The 17,463-nt window shown below is 57.9% G+C and overlaps 1 protein-coding gene across 4 annotated transcripts in view; it reads left to right on the top strand.

Moving 5' to 3' along the window:
* Positions 1–17,463, top strand: part of BRF1 (BRF1 RNA polymerase III transcription initiation factor subunit) — a 160,391-nt gene that overhangs the window by 77,600 nt on the left and 65,328 nt on the right. For 3 of the 4 annotated variants that reach the window (XM_029058868.1, XM_029058871.2, XM_029058869.2), the window contains 2 exons: positions 5,151–5,300; positions 9,301–9,394. In XM_029058868.1, coding sequence (XP_028914701.1) covers positions 5,151–5,300; positions 9,301–9,394 — 244 coding nt within the window. Of the gene's footprint in view, positions 1–3,238; positions 4,103–5,150; positions 5,301–9,300; positions 9,395–17,463 lie in introns of those variants that run through there. The other variant, XM_029058870.2, reaches the window with a different exon arrangement.

Here is a 17,463-nt window from a genome sequence, read left to right as displayed (position 1 = left end):
GGGCTCTCGCCACTGAGCCGTGGGTGACTTCGGGCAAGTCGCTCCACTTGTCTGTGCCTCGGTTGCCTCGTCTGGCAAATGGGGATTGAGACTGTGAGCCCCACGGGGGGGGGGGGGGCGGCGACCCGATCGCCCCGCGTCTCCCCCGGCGCTTAGAACGGCGCTCTGCCCGTAGCGAGCGCTTGACGAACGCCGTCACCGTCGTTAAAGCCGCCCAGCGGGATCGACCGGACGCCGTACTGCGTACGGAGCGTCGGGCCGGGCGTCTGAGGGACTGCGGCGTGGAGCCGGTAGGTTACGGACCCCCCGCGGGGAGATGGTCATTAAAATCAAAACAAGCAGAACGCCCAGGTACGCGGGGCCGGTCCGCCGTGAATGTCGGAGGGCTTAGGGGTGATGCGGAGCCGCCGCGGGGAGGGGAATCCGGGCGCTCCGGGGGTCCAGACCCGCGAGCGTAGGCGACGCGGGCGGGAGGGCGGATAGCGGCCGCGGAGGACTCCGTCCCCCCGCGAGGACTCCGTCCCCCCCGCGGCGCGTTGAGCGAGCTTTCGTTTTCTCGACAGCCTCGGACAGGCGGTGCGGGATGCAAATGAGAACGGTGCCCCGCACGTAGTAGGCGCTTAACGGATGCCCACGTCGTCGTTATTCGAAGCCAGACTGGATGTGCTCGCGGAGCCACCCGTCCGAAAGGCGGTCGGCCCGGCAAAGCCGAGGAGTAAAACGGGTCAGGCGCGAGCGGGGACGGGGCGCGCTTTCTGTGACGGCCGCAGTCTTCCCGAAGCGGCGCCGTCCGGCGAGGCGGGGAAGCGGGGGGCCGTTCGGGGAAGCGGCGTGGCTCGGGGGAGAGAGCCCGGGCTTGGGCGTCGGGTCATGAGTTCAAATCCCGGCTCCGCCACTTGTCGGCCGCGTGCCTGCGGGCGGGCCGCTTCACTTCTCCGGGCCTCGGTCGCCTCACCCGCAGAATGGGGATGAAGGCCGTGAGCCTCACCCCGTATCCACCCCAGCGCTCAGAACGGCGCTCCGCGCCTGGTGAGCGCTTAACAGACGCCAGCGTCGTTATTCGGACGGGACCCGTTGGCGGATGACGACGGCGCCGTCTGTTCGAGGTCTGAGAGGACGGAGGACGGAGCGCGGCAGGTGACCCACGGTCGAAGAAGCCGCTGTAATTATAAACCCGGCAGGCTCCGGCCTCGGGAGTGTGAGCGACGGTCTCCGTCGGGTAAGTGGTGAAGCGGGTGGCCCAGACGGCCAAAAGTGGTAACGGGGCGGCCTTCCTCCTGACTCGCGGTCGGGGCTCGAGCCCGTCGAACCGAAGGGCTCCGTAAACGGGCCGTGCGAGGCGGCCTGGCTCGGTGGCAGGAGCCCGGGCTCGGGCGTCAGAGGACGCGGGTTCTCATCCCGGCTCCGCCGCTTGTCCGCCGCGTGACCTCGGGCCGGGTCGCTTGGCCTCCCCGGGCCTCGGTGACCTCCTCCTCTGTAAATCGGGGATGACGGCCGTGAGCCCCACGTGGGACGACCCGACGACCTCGTATCGGCCCCAGCGCCCGGGACGGCGCTTGGCGCGCAGTGAGCGCTTAACGAGTGCCGTGATGATCGTGATTCTCACGAATCGTCCGGGATCGGGAGGGACGAACCTCCGCCAGGACTCCCCGAGCCGGGCGCGGGCGCTCCGGCCGCCCGGTCCTCTCCGCTGGCCGTCGAGTCGGTCCCCCGCGCGTTTCCTCCCGGGCGGCGCCAAACGGGTGGAAAGAGCACGTTTGAGGGCCGCGGTAACCGAGAGGGGCGAGGAACTGGAACGGTACCTGCCTCGGGGCCTGCCTCCCGCCCGGGAGGCTTAGCGCCCCGCACTCGGGACGTGTGCCACAGAGGCTCTCTGCCCGCCCGGGATCCGGCGGGGCCCGGGGCCTCTCTTGGGCATTCGGTTATTTCCTCTAGCCTAGAGGCTCCTTGTGGGCAGGGAGCGTCTCTGCCGACTCCCTCATAGGGTAATGATGATAACTCTCCTATCTGTCAGGCGCTTACTACGTGCTAAGCGCCGGGGTAGATGCAGGGTAACCGGGTTGTCCCACGAGAGGCTCACCGTCTTCCTCCCCATTTTCCAGATGAGGGAACCGAGGCACCGAGAAGTGAAGCCATCTGCCCAGAGTCACCCAGCCGACAGGCGGCGGAGCCGGGTCTAATAACGTTGGTATTTGTTAAGCGCTCGCTATGTGCAGAGCACCGTTGTGAGCGCTGGGGGAGATGCGGGGCCATCGGGTCGTCCCACGTGAGGCTCACGGTTAATCCCCGTTTTACAGATGAGGTGACTGAGGCCCAGAGAAGTTAAGCCACTCGCCCACGGTCACGCAGCCGACGAGCGGCAGAGCCGGGAGCCGAACCCGTGACCTCTGACTCCGAAGCCCGGGCTCTTTCCGCCGAGCCGCGCTGCTCCTCTGGGTGGTCTCCCGAGGGCTCAGTACGGTGCTCTGCGCGCGATCGGTTGATTGGTGGATCCTTGTCTCGTTCGTCCGGTCGTATTTATTGAGCGCTTACTGTGTGCAGAGCACTGGACTGAGTGCTTGGGAAAATGCAATACGACAGTAAGCAGCGACATTCCCTGCCCCTGATGAGCTCACGATCCGGAGGGAGGCGGACATCGATACGAATAGATAAAATTACAGTATATATATATATATATATACGCGATTTGGGTCCGGGAGAAGGGGGATGCCGCTATATCCACAAGTGCTCTGGGGCCGGGAGGGGCGAAGAGAAACGGGGAAAGAGTCAGGGTGACGCAGAAGGGAGGGGGAGAGGAGGAAGAACGGGGCTTAGTCTGGGAGGGCCTCTCGGAGGAGACGGGCCTTCAATAAGGCTTCGAAAGGGGGGGGCGGGGAGAGTCATCGTCTGTCGGATTTGAGGAGGGAGGGCGTTCCGGACCGGGGGCGGGGGGGCGGGGGGGGCGGTGGTGAGATAAATGAGATGGAGGCCCCGCGAGAAGATCGGCGTCGCGTCGGAGGAGGGAAGTCTGCGGGCTGGGTTGTAGAAGGAGAGAAGTGAGATGAGGTAGGAGGGGGCGAGGTGATGGGCGGCTTTAAAGCCAATGGAGAAGGGGTTCTGTTTGCTACGGAGGTGGATGGGCAACCACTGGACTCTCTTGAGGAGCGGGGTGACCTGCCCAGAGCGTTTTTTGCAGAAAAACGACCCGGGCGGCAGAGTGAAGTATGGACCGGAGCGGGGAGAGACGGGAGGCGGGCGGGCGGCTCTCACGGACAGCGGGGGTCACACCCGCTGTGAATCTGGATCGAGCCACCGGAGCCCTTTGGCGTGGTGGATTCCGAGTCAAGAGCGGGGCCGCCCGGTTACTGTTCTCGGGCGATCTGGGCCATTCGCTTCGGTGTGCGGAGCCAGTTTGCACACCGGTCCCGAGAGTAGCCCGGATCCGGGCGGACGCAAGAGAATCCCAACGCGCGCCCTACTTCTGGGCCACGGGTGGAAGCGGCGGTGGGCCGGTGGCCGTTCGAACTCCGGCTCGGCTTCCCTGAGCACCGAGAGACCATCTCGGTTGTCCCCGGGGATCCGGCTGGAGTTCAGAAGGCGAGGGTGGCGGCTAGCGAACCGGTCAGGTCGGAAGCGAATCCGCCGGGCTGTCTAGATGGTCCGGTCTTAGCACGGAATCGTTCCGGGGAACGGAATAAGCAGGATCTTCCGAGGAAATTAGGGAGAGTCTGGCGGTTAACGAATCCTCGGTCTTAAATTTCAGGTCAAGCGATAAGGGACCCGACGGGAAATGAGCAGCGGATAACAAGGAGGCCTGTTTATGAGGCTGAATCTTGAGGAGGACATTCTGGATTAAAAATTGGGTTGGGTCAGAGCAGCCCTCCAGGTGGGACACACTCTGAAAATTACAAATCTGACTGCTCGCTACCTGAATGGTCGCAGTCCCAAGCGGGGAACTCCGATCTGAAAACTAACGGCGCGGGCGGCGGAGTTGTAACTTACGATCCGAGTGTGGTCTTTCCCAGATCCCTAGTGCGTTTAAGTGGCCGTCTTGCCCCGTCTACCAACTCGGGCGAGTTTTCCTTCCCAGGCGCTTTGAAACGAGCGCTTGGCAGAGCACACGGTAAGCGCCCAGCAAATACCGTTGATCGAGTCTTGCCTTTCCCAAATCGCCAATCAATCAGTGGTGTTTAGTGAGGGCTTTCCGTGTGCACAGCGCTGGGAGAGTACAGTGTAACAGAGCGGGGAGCCCCGTGCCCTGCCCACAAGAAGCTTACAGTCTAGAGGGACTGTATTTTGAGCGTCTGTGGTGGCCTGGAGGCTGTAAGCTCCTTGGGGGCGGGGATCCCGTCTGTCAACTCTCCTGCAGTGTCCCTTCCCGAACGGTTAGTACAGTGTTCTGCACAAAGCGGGTGCTCAATAAATACCATTGATCGAGTAGATTTGAATTGCCGTCGTTCCCGTCCGTCTCCCCCGATCAGACCGTAAGCCCGTCGGAAGGCGGGGACCGTCTCTGTCGGTTACCGAGTCGTCCGTATAGAAGCGCTTAGTACAGCGCTCTGCACATAGTGAGCGCTCCATAAATACCATTGAACGAATCGAATGAATTTTTATCCGGTTCATTCGGAAGAAGATTGTTCCAGCAGTTTCACTGGTCGGCTCCCAGGTACGGTACTCCCCATACGCAGCATCCATTCGTTCAGTAGTATTTATGGAGCGCCGACGACGTGCAGAGCGCTGTGCTGAGCACCTGGAACGCACACCTGGGCAACAGAGGTAGACTCTGTCGATGGATCGTTGGTAGTCCGAAGGTGTCTACCAACTCCGTTATGTCGTTCTAGTGTGCCCTCCCTAACACGGAGCACGGTGTTCGGCGCACAGCAGGCGCTCGGTAAACACGACCGATCGTTTGAAGGGGGTCGGTTTTTCCGTTTTCTCCTTTTTTTTTTTTTTTTTTTTTTTTTGCCGTTGGCAGTTCAACCGCGTGGCCCTCAAAAAAAAACCTTGAGCAAACGGTAAGACCTTAAGCCTGGCCTCGGGAAAGGGACTCACGCCGTGCCAATCTGTCCGCCCCTGACCGCACAGAGGCGAGAGAGAGAGAGAGAGGCGCGGTGAGGGACGCGGCCCGGGGCTGGAAATCAACCAGCCGCTTATGCCCCTGTCGGTTGCAGACCCGTGTTTGTACATTCCCCGGTTCGCGCACATGCTCGAGTTCGGAGACAAGAACCACGAAGTGTCGATGACGGCGCTGAGGCTGCTGCAGCGGATGAAGAGAGACTGGATGCACACGGGCCGGCGGCCCTCGGGGCTCTGCGGAGCAGGTACCTCGGGGCCCGGGGGGACCCCCTCGCCTCCGAGGCGGCCGGTCGGACCCTCGGCCCGCGGGTGATCCGGGACGGGAGGGCCCCGGCCCCGGCTCGCCGGGCATCTCCTTTCCAGGCGGGAGGGAAGGCGGCGAGTCCCCTCGGTCCAGGCCGGAGCTCCCCTTCCCCGAGGGCTCACGGGCGGGGAACGTCTCCGCTCGTTCTGTTGCGTCGCGCTCTCCCCGGCGCCTAGTACGGCGCTCTGCACACGGGAAGCCCCCGATACATACCATCGACGGTTCGCCCGATCGTCCGGGCGCTCCCGCGACTTGCCCTCGGCTGACGTTCGAGAGCCTCCAAGCAGCGTGGCCTGGCGGCAGGAGCCCGGGCTTGGGAGTCAGAGGACGGGGGTTCTGATCTCGGCTCCGCCGCTTGCCCGCCGTGTGACCTCGGGCGGGTCACTTCGCTTCTCTGGGTCTCAGTTACCTCATCCGCAAAATGGGGACTACGATTGGGAGCCCCGGGTGGGACAGGGACCGTGTCCAACCTGATCACCTCGTATCTACCGTTCGTTCAGTAGTATTTATTCAATAGCGTTTATTGAGCGCTTACTATGTGCAGAGCACTGTACTAAGCGCTGGGAACGAACCGGTCGGCAACAGACAGGGACGGTGTCCCTGCCGTCCGACGGGCTCACGGTCCGATCGGGGGAGGCGGACGGACGAGAACGATGGCGATGGGTAGAGTCGAGGGGAGGAGCGTCTCCTGAAAACAATACCGTTCTAAGCGCTTAACAAATACCGTAATGGTTTTTATTATTATCCTCCCGGCTCCCTCCTCTGCCTCCCCCTCCTCCCGTTCCCCTTGCCCTCCCCCACCGCCCTCCCTTCTTCCCCTTCCCCTCTCCTCCCCCACTCCTCCTTTCCCCCTTGGAAGCCTGCCTCCTGGGTGACCTTGGGCAGATCGCTTCCCTTCTCTTTGCTTCACTTCATCTGTAAAATGGGGGTTAAATCCTACTCTCCCCTACGTGGATTGTGAGCCCCCAGTGGAGCAGGGACACTGTGCAACCTAATCATCTTGTAATTAATTAAGTAATGTTGGTATTCGTTAAGCGCTTACCCTGTGCGGCGCACTGTTCTAAGCGCCGGGGGAGATACAGGATCGTCGGGTTGTCCCACGTGAGGCGCGCAGCCTTCATCCCCATTTTACAGATGAGGGAACTGAGGCACAGAGAAGCGAAGTGACTCGCCCACAGTCACACGGCTGACGGGGGCAGAGCCGTGATTCGAACCCGTGACCTCTGGCTCTTGCCACCGAGCCTCAGAACGGCGCCTGACACACAGTAAGGGCTTAACGATCAGTCGTATTTAGCAGTCCGCTATATCTATTGAGCTCTCGCGGTGTTAACAGATACCCTGATTGTTATTATGTTATCGTCAGTTGGTACCATGCTGGGGCTCTCCGCTTGAGCACCGTCTGCGAGCGAGTCCTCGTGTCCTCGGCTGGGACGAGAACTCGTGCCGAAGGGCTCGAACGTTTCTCACCAGCTGGAAATGACACCGAGAACGCCAGAGATCAGCCCTGAACTTCAACGAGCGTGACCGCGAACGCTTCATGAGATTTACAAAAAGCTGATTTCCAAACACAGTCCGCAGAGGACAGTGATCCGGTTTGGAATTTCCAGGCCCGCTAGCAGATTGGCCGGGCTTTGACCGGGTCAGGTTGACGCTCATTTTCCTCCCTGTTTCTCATTTCCCTTCCTTTCGTCCTGAAAATGTCTCCCGGTCACCCCTCCTCACTTCCCCTGTCCCTCAGCTCTTTTTTTGGTCTGCCTCTATCTTCTCGGTGGTTACCGGACCCTCCACTTGCTTCTTCTTCAGTTTCCTCACACGCCTGCCTCTCTAATTCTCCATCCCTCCCTTTCTTGCCCGTCACCCTCGTCACCGAGGGCCTGCCGTGTCCACGGCCCCGCACCGAGCACTTTAGAGAATATCGGAAAATAAACTGCCCAGCGATAACGTCGCTATCTGTAAAGCGCTTACTGAGTGTCAAACGCCCTTCCAGGCGTGGGGTAGATCGAAGCTAACCAGGTCGGACGCGGTCCCTGGCCCGCCTGGGGCTCACCCTCCTAATTCCCATTCGACAGACGAGGTAACCGAGGCCCAGAGAGGCGAAATGGCTCGCCCGAGATCACGTAGCAGACGGGTGGCGGAGTCGGGATTAGAACCCAGATCCTTCGGACTCCCAGACCTGTGTTCCGTATGCTTTTTGTGCCCCTTCTCTTTCCATCCCCCTCTTGGTCCTCCTTCATTCATTCATCCATTCAATAGCATTTATTGAGCGCTAACTCTGCGCAGAGCACTGTACTGAGCGCTTGGAATGGACGGATCGGTAACAGATGGAGACGGCCCCTGCCCTCTGACGGGCTCACGGTCCGAACGGGGGAGGCGGACGGACGGGAACAGCGGCGATGAATAGAATCGAGGGGAAGAACGTCTCGTTCGAGCGGTGGCAAATAAATAGAATCGAGGCGACGTCCATCTCATTGGCAGAATAAATAGGGTGATGAAGATATATACGGTCGAGCGGACGAGTACGGTGCCGAGGGGAGGGAACGGGAGAGGGGGAGGAGCAGAGGGAAAGAGGGGAGAAGAGGGTTTGCACGATCCCTGTCTGCCTCTCCCTTTGTGACTCTCCCCTCCCCTCTCCCCCTCTCCCCTTCTGTCTCCCTTCGGACCCCTCTCTTCTCTTCCCACCACCCTCGCCTCTCTTTTGTTCCCCTTGGGGCGGATGGGGCTCTCGCGTAGGCTGTGATGCCTCCCCGGTGGTCCCTCAAGCAGTGGAAGCCGGGTAGAGAAGCGACGGCCCGGTCCTCGCGGGCAGGGGCCAGCGGGGGAGGCCCGGGGACACCCGATAGCCGCGAGGCGGAAGGGGAGAGGGCCAGTTGATGAAGGCACGCCGGGCTCCGCTCAGGTCCTGGGGAAGTGCGGGCCCTTCTCTCCCTCGCCCGGCGTTTTGGAAACAGTGTGGCTTAGTGGAAAGAGCAGGGGCTTGGGAGTCTGAGGTCGTGGGTTCTATTCCAGTTGTCAGCTGCGTGACGGGGGGGGGGGGCGAGTCACTTAACTTCTCTGTGCCTCGGTTACCTCATCTGTGAAATGGGGATGAAGACTGCGAGCCCCACGTGGGACGGCCTGATTGCCGCGCATCTGGCCCAGCGCTTAGAACAGAGCTTGGCACGTAGCGAGTGCTTCACAGATACCGTCGTTATTAGAGAAGCAGCGTGGCTTAGTAGAAAGAGCACGGGCTTGGGAGTCAGAGGTCGTGGGTTCTATTCCAGTTGTCAGCCGGGTGAACTTGGGCAAGCCACATCACTTCTCTGGGCCTCAGTTCCCTCATCTGTAAAACGGGGACTGAGACCGTGAGCCCCACGTGGGACGACCTGATTACCTCGCATCTACCCCAGCGCTTAGAACACCGCGTGGCACATAGTGAGCGTTTAACAAATGCCGTCGTTAACGATTATTATTGTCGGTGGGGGGTGTTGGCAGTTTGCTTCCTCCGGACGCCCCCCACGCCCCATCCTGTTCGAGGGTGCTCTCTCGCCCCCACAGATTCCCAACCCCGCGGCGATAGCGACCGTGCCGCCGGCCCAGCTAGAATTGGGTGGATGCCCTCGGAGCAGCCGGCACGGAAGGAATCGGCCACGCTAATCCGGCCGGCCTTAGGGGCGGACGGCCGGGGGAGCCGAGGAAACCAGAGATCCGAAGGCCCGGGGGGCGAGTGTCGGGGATTTTCAGAAATCCCACCGGTTTCAGTTGAGGGCATATCACCCACCTGCTGCGTTCTTCAAAGACCGCAGAGAAGCGCGTGCGGGCGCACGCCGGCTCGAGGGGAAGAAAAGCATCTCAGTTTTCTGTAGCCTTCGCTGGCGCGACTCGGTGTGCCGTTGTTTTGCTTGAACCCCCGGCTTCCTAATCGGAGAAGCGTTTTACCCTGATCATCCCCGTTCGTCTTCTAGCGCTTCTAGTTGCAGCCAGAATGCACGATTTCCGCCGAACCGTGAAAGAGGTCATCAGAGTGGTTAAAGTCTGCGAATCCACGTTACGGAAAAGGTACGTAAGGGCCCGAGGTGCGGCGTGTTTGTTGTTGTCTAACTAACACCGCTCAACCATTCAGCAGAGCGTGGAATAATTTTAGCCCCCCGCTTAGGGGAAGACTGACTGACGAGGACTGTGGTCGTGGATGTTCTTCTATTGGCGGGGAGGGGAAATGGCGCTGGGGGCCGCATCCGTCTTCCGGCGGCGTTCAGGGAAAGGTCGGGCTCTTGGTAAGAAAGATCGCATCTATCTCAAGAGAAGCGGCATGGTCTAGTGGAAAGAGCGTGGCCTGGGAGTCAGAGGACCTGGTTTCTAATTGCAGCACCACTGCTTGTCTGCTGTGTGACCATGGGCGGAGTCACCTAACCTCTCCGTGCCTCAGTTACCTCATCTGTAACACGGGGATTAAGACCGTGAGCCCCACGGGGGACGGGGACTGTGTCCAACCCGATTTTCTGGTATCAGCCCCGGCGCTTAGTTCAGTGCCTGGCACATGATAGTAATGTTGGTATTTGTTAAGCGCTTACTTTGTGCAGAGCACTGTTCTGAGCGCTGGGGTAGACGGGGGGGGGGAATCAGGTCGTCCCACGTGGGGCTCACGGTCTTCATCCCCATTTTACAGATGAGGTAAACTGAGGCTCAGGGAAGTGAAGTGACTCGCCCACGGTCACCCAGCTGACAAGTGGCAGAGCCGGGCTTCGAACCCTTGACCTCCGACTCCAAAGCCCGGGCTCCTGCCACAGAGCCGTGCTGCTTCTCACGGCACATATTATTATTATTATTATTGTCATTACTTTCTATGCCTGTTTCCTCGTCTGTAAAAATGGGCATTAAATCCTACTCTCTCCTTCCTAGACTTTGGGCCCCATGTGGGACAGAAGCTGTCCAAAGTGATGACCTTGTGTCCACCCCCAGAAGTTAGAACAGTGCTTGGCGTATATTAAGTGCTTGACGAATACTATTATTATTATTGTTGTTGTCGTCGTTGTTATCCTTACCATTCGCTGCGGGGTCATTCCAGACTCTGGGCTCGTAGCCAAAGATAATCAAACGTTTTTTCAAACGGAATCACCTCACACGGCCGGGGCCTTAAGGACCGCTTTGATAAGATCTCCTGGATCTGATCCCTTTTCTCTACGCGTAGCAGCGGAACGTCGTCTCCCGACCTATGACTTTCTCTCGATTTGTCTGCCCCCCAACCCCCCAACCCGGCCCCCTGAGAATGTCACGACCACAGCCGCCTCCTGACATTATCCTGCGGCGGCTCAACATCGCCCTCGGGTCTTAAAGGACTCTGCGAGCTCCTCTCGGCCCAGCGCTTAGTACGAGCCCGGGCCTGGGAGTCAGAAGGTCATGGGTTCTGATCCCGGCTCTGCCACTCGTCTGCTCTGTGTCCTTGGGCAAGTCACTTCACTTCTCCGGGCCTCGTTACCTCATCTGTAAAATGGGGATCGAGACTGCAAGCCCCACGTGGGACAGGGACTGCGTCCAACCCTTTATGCTCGTATCCCCCCCAGCACTTAGGACGGTGCCTGCCACGTAGTAAGCGCTTAATAAATACCTTCGATCGGTAAGTCTCTCCGATGGCTCCCCCCCCCCCCCCAGCTCCCTCCCCTCGCCCGGGCTCGCCTCTCCTCAACCGTGGGGATCCCCCAGGGCGCTTCCCGATGCCCACTTGGAAGAAGAGGAGGAAGGAAGCTCGCCAGATGTGCAGAGGGATCCAGCCTTCCTCCTTTTCATCCGGGCTCAACTCCTGCAGAGAAAGGGGCTGGCGGGGGGGGCTCTCCACCCAACCCGGGTGCCCCTGACCATTCATTCAGCTGCGCCTCCCTGCCAAATAGGTCATTTCCTTCCGGTGTTTCCTCTCCGCCCATCTTGTCTCCTTCAGCGGAATCCTTCCAAGGGCGGAGGCCGGAGCGCACCTCCTCCGAGCTCGTGATTGAGGCGGTCGTCTGGGGGGGTGGGGGGCTGTGGCCGGGTGGGGGAAAGGGACCGCTGTAGTGACCAAGGACGCTGGCGCCGAATGGGGGGAGCCACCTCGGGATTAGAGACAGAGGTTTCATTTCACAGCCCCAGATGAGTTCATTTCATCCGAGCGGTTGTCTGAGGGAAGGTTTCTTTCTAGAGTCATGCCTTGAATTGAAATGTTTGCCCAAGTTGCTCGCATTTCAGCTAAAATGACAGCTTCATTTACTCTGACACGGTAAATGTGACAGTTGAATCACTCACAGAACTATAATTACGACTCTGTTTATCATGAATCTTTAAAACTCGATGGATATTTTTCTACCGCGACGACGCGGGACGGCAGTTCGCCACGGCAGATCTTGGGTTCTGCTGTTTCCCTACCCGAGATCTCCTTCCTTTCCTTCCCAGAATTAGCGTTTTTGAAACTTTCTCTAAAAGAGGAAGACATTGACTGAATTGAGTTGTTTTAAAAACCTTTCACTTTGTAACGAGGTGGTCTCGTCTACCGGTAGTTCCCCGTGGGCCTCCGGGAAGTGCGTGCTATGTGTGTTGTTGGGAGGAACAGGGTGTTGGGAATCATCCGAGGCGGTGTCGGGCCTGAAACTATTTACTGCGCTCTCGGGTCCCCCTCCCCTTTAAGGTCGGGCCTGTAGAAGCTTGTATTTAAGGCTCTGCCGAGTCACCGTTCCTTTCGTACCCTTGAAATGTCATTCCCTCCGTCCGGGTGGTTGTCCCTTCTTCTCTACGGGTCATCTGCTTCCGTCGACCCTGCCCGTTTGGGTCGTTTTCTGTTTTTAACGGTACTTATTAAGCGCTTACTATGTGCCGGGCAGCGTACTGAGCGCTGGCGTAGATACGAGCCGATCAGGTTGGACACGGTCTGTATCCCACGAGGGGCTCGCAGTCTTAATTCCCATTTTACAGATGAGGTAACTGAGGTATAGAAGTAAGGCGACTTGCCCGAGGTCACACAGCAGACAAGTGGCGGAGCCAGGATTAGAACCCGGGTCCTTCTGAGTCCCGGGCCTGTTGACCGTAAGCTGCCAGAGGGCAGGGATTATCGGTCATCCCTGCTCGGTTTTTTTGAACCGTGCCCAGTAGGGAGCGGAAGGCCGGTGGGAGTTTTGAGATGAGGAGGAGGAGGAGGAGGAGGAGGAGGAGGAAGAGGATATTGTTCTCCGACCTCGGCAGTTCTGGTTCACCGTGTCAGCCACTGCGATTTATGGTTAACGAGCAGGAGCTAGCGAACATGAGTCTGGCTGATGCAACTGATTGGAAATGGGAGCGAGTTTTCCGAAGAAAATGGGAGCGAGAGAGAGAGAGGGAGAGTAAGAGAGAGTGGACGTGAATAAGGCCGGACAGATTGACCGTGAGGCTAATCACAGAAATCACCCCTTTTATAAGAACGACAAAGCCGTCCCCAGACTTCCACCCCCCAGCCGAACCTCCCCCTCGCCGCCCTTTCTCTCTTAGAAGCAGCGTAACCTGGGTCAGATTGCTTCGTACACTCAATCCGTGGTATTTATTGAGCACGTACTGTGTGCAGAGCACTGGACTGAACGCTTGGGAGAGTACGGTATTAACAGAGGCGGTAGGTCCATTCCCCACCCACAACAAGTTGACAGTCTACAGTCTAGACACAGTGTAAGCCTAACACGAAAGAGGATGGGCAGGCGCATTAGCGTTCTCCAAATGATCGGGACCCTCTGACATCTGTGAACGGGGAACCCGTGCAGTGCTTTAAAGAGAACATCCTGCGGCGGGAAAAGTCGTAGGGGAGAACGACGATACCATCTCTCGAAACAACAGGACGGGTTTTTCTCGGTTCGCCCACCTGCCAGCTCATCCCCGAGACCGTTTTCTCGGTCGAGGTCCTGGCCCTCCGATGTGATGACGGTGAACTCCGTCTCCCGCAAGCCTCGACGTCTGAGGGTCCCCAGGGGGACGAAATGGAGAGTCTGTGCAACGTTAGACAGGCAATAACAATTGATCGTATTTATTGAACGCTTACTACGTGCAGAGCACTGTACCGGGTGCTTGGGAGAGCCCAATACAACCGAATTAGCAGGCACGTTTCCTGCCCGTAACGAGCGTACAGCCTAGAGAGGGAAACGTGACGGTGAAATAGGAAATACTGGGTGGGGTGGGGACGGTGTAGGGGCGGGGAGGGCCGGGGAGAAGGAATCACCCACTGAAGCTTTAGCGTGGCAAATCCAAGGCAAACAAAATGGACCCTTCCTCCCCCAGTGGAACACTGACCGGTCAGTCGTATTTATTGATCACTTACTGTGTGCGGAGCACTGTACTAAGCACTTGGGAGAGTATAAGAGAAAAGACACGTTCCGGTCCACAACGGGCGTACAGTCTAGAGGGGGAGGCATTAACATAAACAAATAAGTTCTGAATTGTGTTCGTAAGTGCCGTGGGGCTAAGGGAGGGGTAAATAAAGGGAACGCGTGCAAGGTCGACAGATACGGGAGTGGGAATGAGACCTTAGTCAAGGAAGACCTCTTGGAGGACTTGTGCCTTCAATAAGGTTTCGAAAGTGGGGAGAGTCGTCGTCTGTCAGCTGTGAATAGAGAGGGCGTTCCAGGCCAGAGGCAGGACTTGGGCGGGAGGTCGGCGGCGAGATGGACGAGACGGAGGGAGGGCGATGCCGGCAGCTGGTTCCCGGACTTGCGATCGGCGGTGGATTGGGAGAGGGGATGGCGATGGCCCGTCTCCGTCGGTGTGGTTGGTCGTTCAGGAGGACAGCCGTTACGCCGTTCCCCCAAGGGTCCTGCTCCCTTGGTCAGAGACAGAGTCCCGGCCTTGCCGGGGCGGGACCTGCCCCAGGGTGACACCACTCACTGTGGTGGGAGCCGGTCCGATCCAGCCAGTGGCTGGACAGGGCTCGTCCAAGCATCACCCGCGACAGAAGCCTCGATCTCTGCCTCTCTGGGCTCCGCTCCAGCCAAGAAACTGAGGGATGGAATCCTTGCGCCTCAAAGAAGGATGCGGATTTTTCCATCCCATAGAGCCTGTGGAGATGGATCAGTCAGGAGCTGTAGAGCAGGATTCCGCTTAATCGGCGACCCCTTATAGACACCACTGTGCTCCCATATGTGACCCACTCTCTTCCTTCTGGCGAGGCGGTGGTCATTTATCCTAAAATGACCAGTGCTACAGTTGGAATTTTGAAAACCCACACAGAATGGATTTTTTTTTTCCAGATAGAGATATTTGTAGATACAGACCCTTGGGCGTATGAATACATAGCCTTACTTTACTGCGAGAAGAAGAAAGTTCAGGACCGATTCCGCCGCGGCCCGCTTCACACCTGGGAAGCCATTTTGGATACCCTGTGGCCTGTGGGGAGGAACAGTCAGAAAAATGGAGCCCTTTTCGCCCTAGCTCATGAGGTGGTCCTGGAGCCCGGCTCCAGCCCCCACCATGGGACGTCTTCCCTGCCTAATAATAATTGTGAGGCTTTTTAAGTGCTTACTTTGTGCCAAGCACCGGGATAATTACAAGATCGTAAGGTCCCAAATGGGGTTCACAGTCTAAACAGGAGGGCGAACAGGCATCGAATCCCCATTTTGCGCTTGAGGGATCTGAGGCACAGAGAAGTGAAGCGACTCGCCCCACGTCACCCGGCCGTTAAATGACAGAACTGGAATGAGAATGCAGGTCCTCTGACTCCCAGCCCCGTGCTCTCTCCACGAGGCCATGTTGCTTCCCATAATAATCGTAATAGTCATTTGTTAAGCGCTCACTGGGTGTCAACCATCCTCCCCCTTTTACTTTTTTTAAGGGTATTTGTTAAGTGCTTAGTCTGAGTCCAACACTGTTCTAAAAGCGCTGGGGTGGATACAAGTGAATTAGGTTGGACACAGTCCCTGTCCCACAAGGAGCTCAGAGTGTAAGTAGGGAGAAGAAGAGAACCGGGGCACAGAGAAGTGAAGCGCCTTACCCAGGGTCTTACCGCGAGCGGTTGGCAGAGCCAGGATTAGAACCCAGTTCCTCTGACTCTGAAGCCTGTGTTCCTTCCACTGGGCCACGCTGCTTCTCGTGCTGCATGGGGTTTGGCTCTCCCCAGCTGTGTGGTACCCCAGGAAGCCTGGGACCTAGGAATCAAGGAATAGGCAGAGGTACCAGGGCAGCCACCCGCTCTTGATCAGAATTGGATCTGGCGACTTGGGGCTAGCTGCAGGGTGCATCCTTGGTAGCCGAGGACCAGCACGTCGCTCTGTATTCTGCACGCCCAGCTCTGGGAGCGAGCACTTTATATAATACGGAGACGGCAAATAAATCGGACCCCGATATAAGCCGTCACCCCCCCCCCCCCCCCCAACCCCGTGCGAGAAACAAATCCCGTTTGAGTTTGTCGCATTTTGTTGTTTTTCTTCAAAAGGCCATTTAATTTACCCTTGCAGTGTGGGATGTGTGGTTTCCAAACACAGAGGCTTTGCACTGTTTTATAGAGGAATCGGAATACATCCTTCTGGCGGTATCATAAGATGTATCTTATCTTCCCACAGTAGGACTTCATTAACATGCAGAGATGCGGTCCGGTCGGAGAAGACCTTTGTTATATAGTTGGAGAGCTCACTGCTGCATAAAAGTCAAACTTCCTAAAGACGTGATATTTCGAATCTGGGATTTCTACCAGTGCTTTCAGAAGCGAAATGGAAGTTGCTTTCCGATTGGGTCCTTCTCTTTTTTTCCTTTCCTTTCTCTTTGTTCTCCTCACAGGGATTCGCGATTAGGCCAAGACCCGAGTTACGGGTTAGTGACAGGGTCTCATTCACCCCCAGTTCTGAGTTAATAAGAAACCAGAAGATTTATTTCTTGGGGAAAACTGACTTAGACTCTTCCCTTACCATTAGGCTGCGTGGCCACGGGCCTTCGGTGCTTGTGCGCTGACTCCTCGTAGCCCATCAAGAAGCAAATATAAACCCGCAAGAAGTAAACCAGATGGGAAAATCCAGAAATGAGATTGAAGCCTAGGCTTTACACATTGCTTCGTCAGAGTTCCTGTCACTTTTCATCATGTTTTGTTTTAAACTGGGATCGTGAAATAATTCTGTGGTAAACATGGATCACGAGAGGCTGTTCCATCTGTGCTTCTCAAGATGGGCTCCCGGAGGGTCTGGGTGGGAGGGGGCGGGGGACAGTATGTCAGCTCGGGCCGGGGCCCCTCACGGGACTGTCTGCTTTAGCGGCACATCTCCTCCAAGAGGGCTTCCATTCTGTCATTCGGTCGGATTTATTGAGCGCTCACTGGGTGCGGAGCGCCGTACCGAGCGCTCGGGAGAGTACAATACGACGATAAACGGACACATTCCCTGCCCACGGTGAGCTTACGGTCTAGACCGAGACTCCTTTCCTCTTCTCCCACTCCCTTCCGCGTCGCCCTGACTTGCTCCCTTTATTCATCGCCCCCCCCCCCCTCCCGGCCCCGCACCACTCATGTCCACGTCTGCAATTTATTTATATTAATGTCTGTCTCTCCCTCTAGGCGGTGAGCTTGTTGTGGGCAGGGAATGTGTCTGTGTATGATTATATCGTACTCTCCCGTGTGCTTGGCACGGTGCTGTGCACACAGTAAGTGCCCAGTAAAGACCATCGAATGAACGGATGAATAGATCACAGCTCCCCTCCCGTTATCGGGGCTGGCGGCCCTTAGAGCCCCGGGAGGGTCCACATTCTAAAAGTTCTCAAGGTGGAGTTTATCTCCTCCTTATCAATTAATTGTATTTATTGAGCGCTTACTGTGTGCAGAGCACTGTGCTAAGCGCTCGGGAGAGTACAATAGAACAGAATGGGCAGTACGTCCTCTGCATTCTCCCCACCCTCCTTTCAGAATGTTTAGCCTTTGGCCGGGGTGGACCTTTGGCTGGCCCCTCTCTCTCCCGACATCCGTGGATCGCCCGGGAGCGGATACAGGCGGTGACGGTTGTCTCAGGAAAACGTCCAGCCAAACCAGATGGTCCTAATGACCGGCGTCTCGGCCAGCGAAGCGGCGGGCGGGGGGGGGGGGGGGGGGATGTGGCCGTTCAGCCGACCCAATTGGACGGCTCCGGGATAACCCTTCAGGGCTTTCTGCGGGCAACCTTTTTCCTTTCGGCTGTGCG

Source organism: Ornithorhynchus anatinus, chromosome 1 (genome assembly GCF_004115215.2).
Source record: "Ornithorhynchus anatinus isolate Pmale09 chromosome 1, mOrnAna1.pri.v4, whole genome shotgun sequence".
Taxonomy (NCBI): Eukaryota; Metazoa; Chordata; class Mammalia; order Monotremata; family Ornithorhynchidae; genus Ornithorhynchus; species Ornithorhynchus anatinus.
This window is presented reverse-complemented; position numbering and strand designations above follow the sequence as displayed.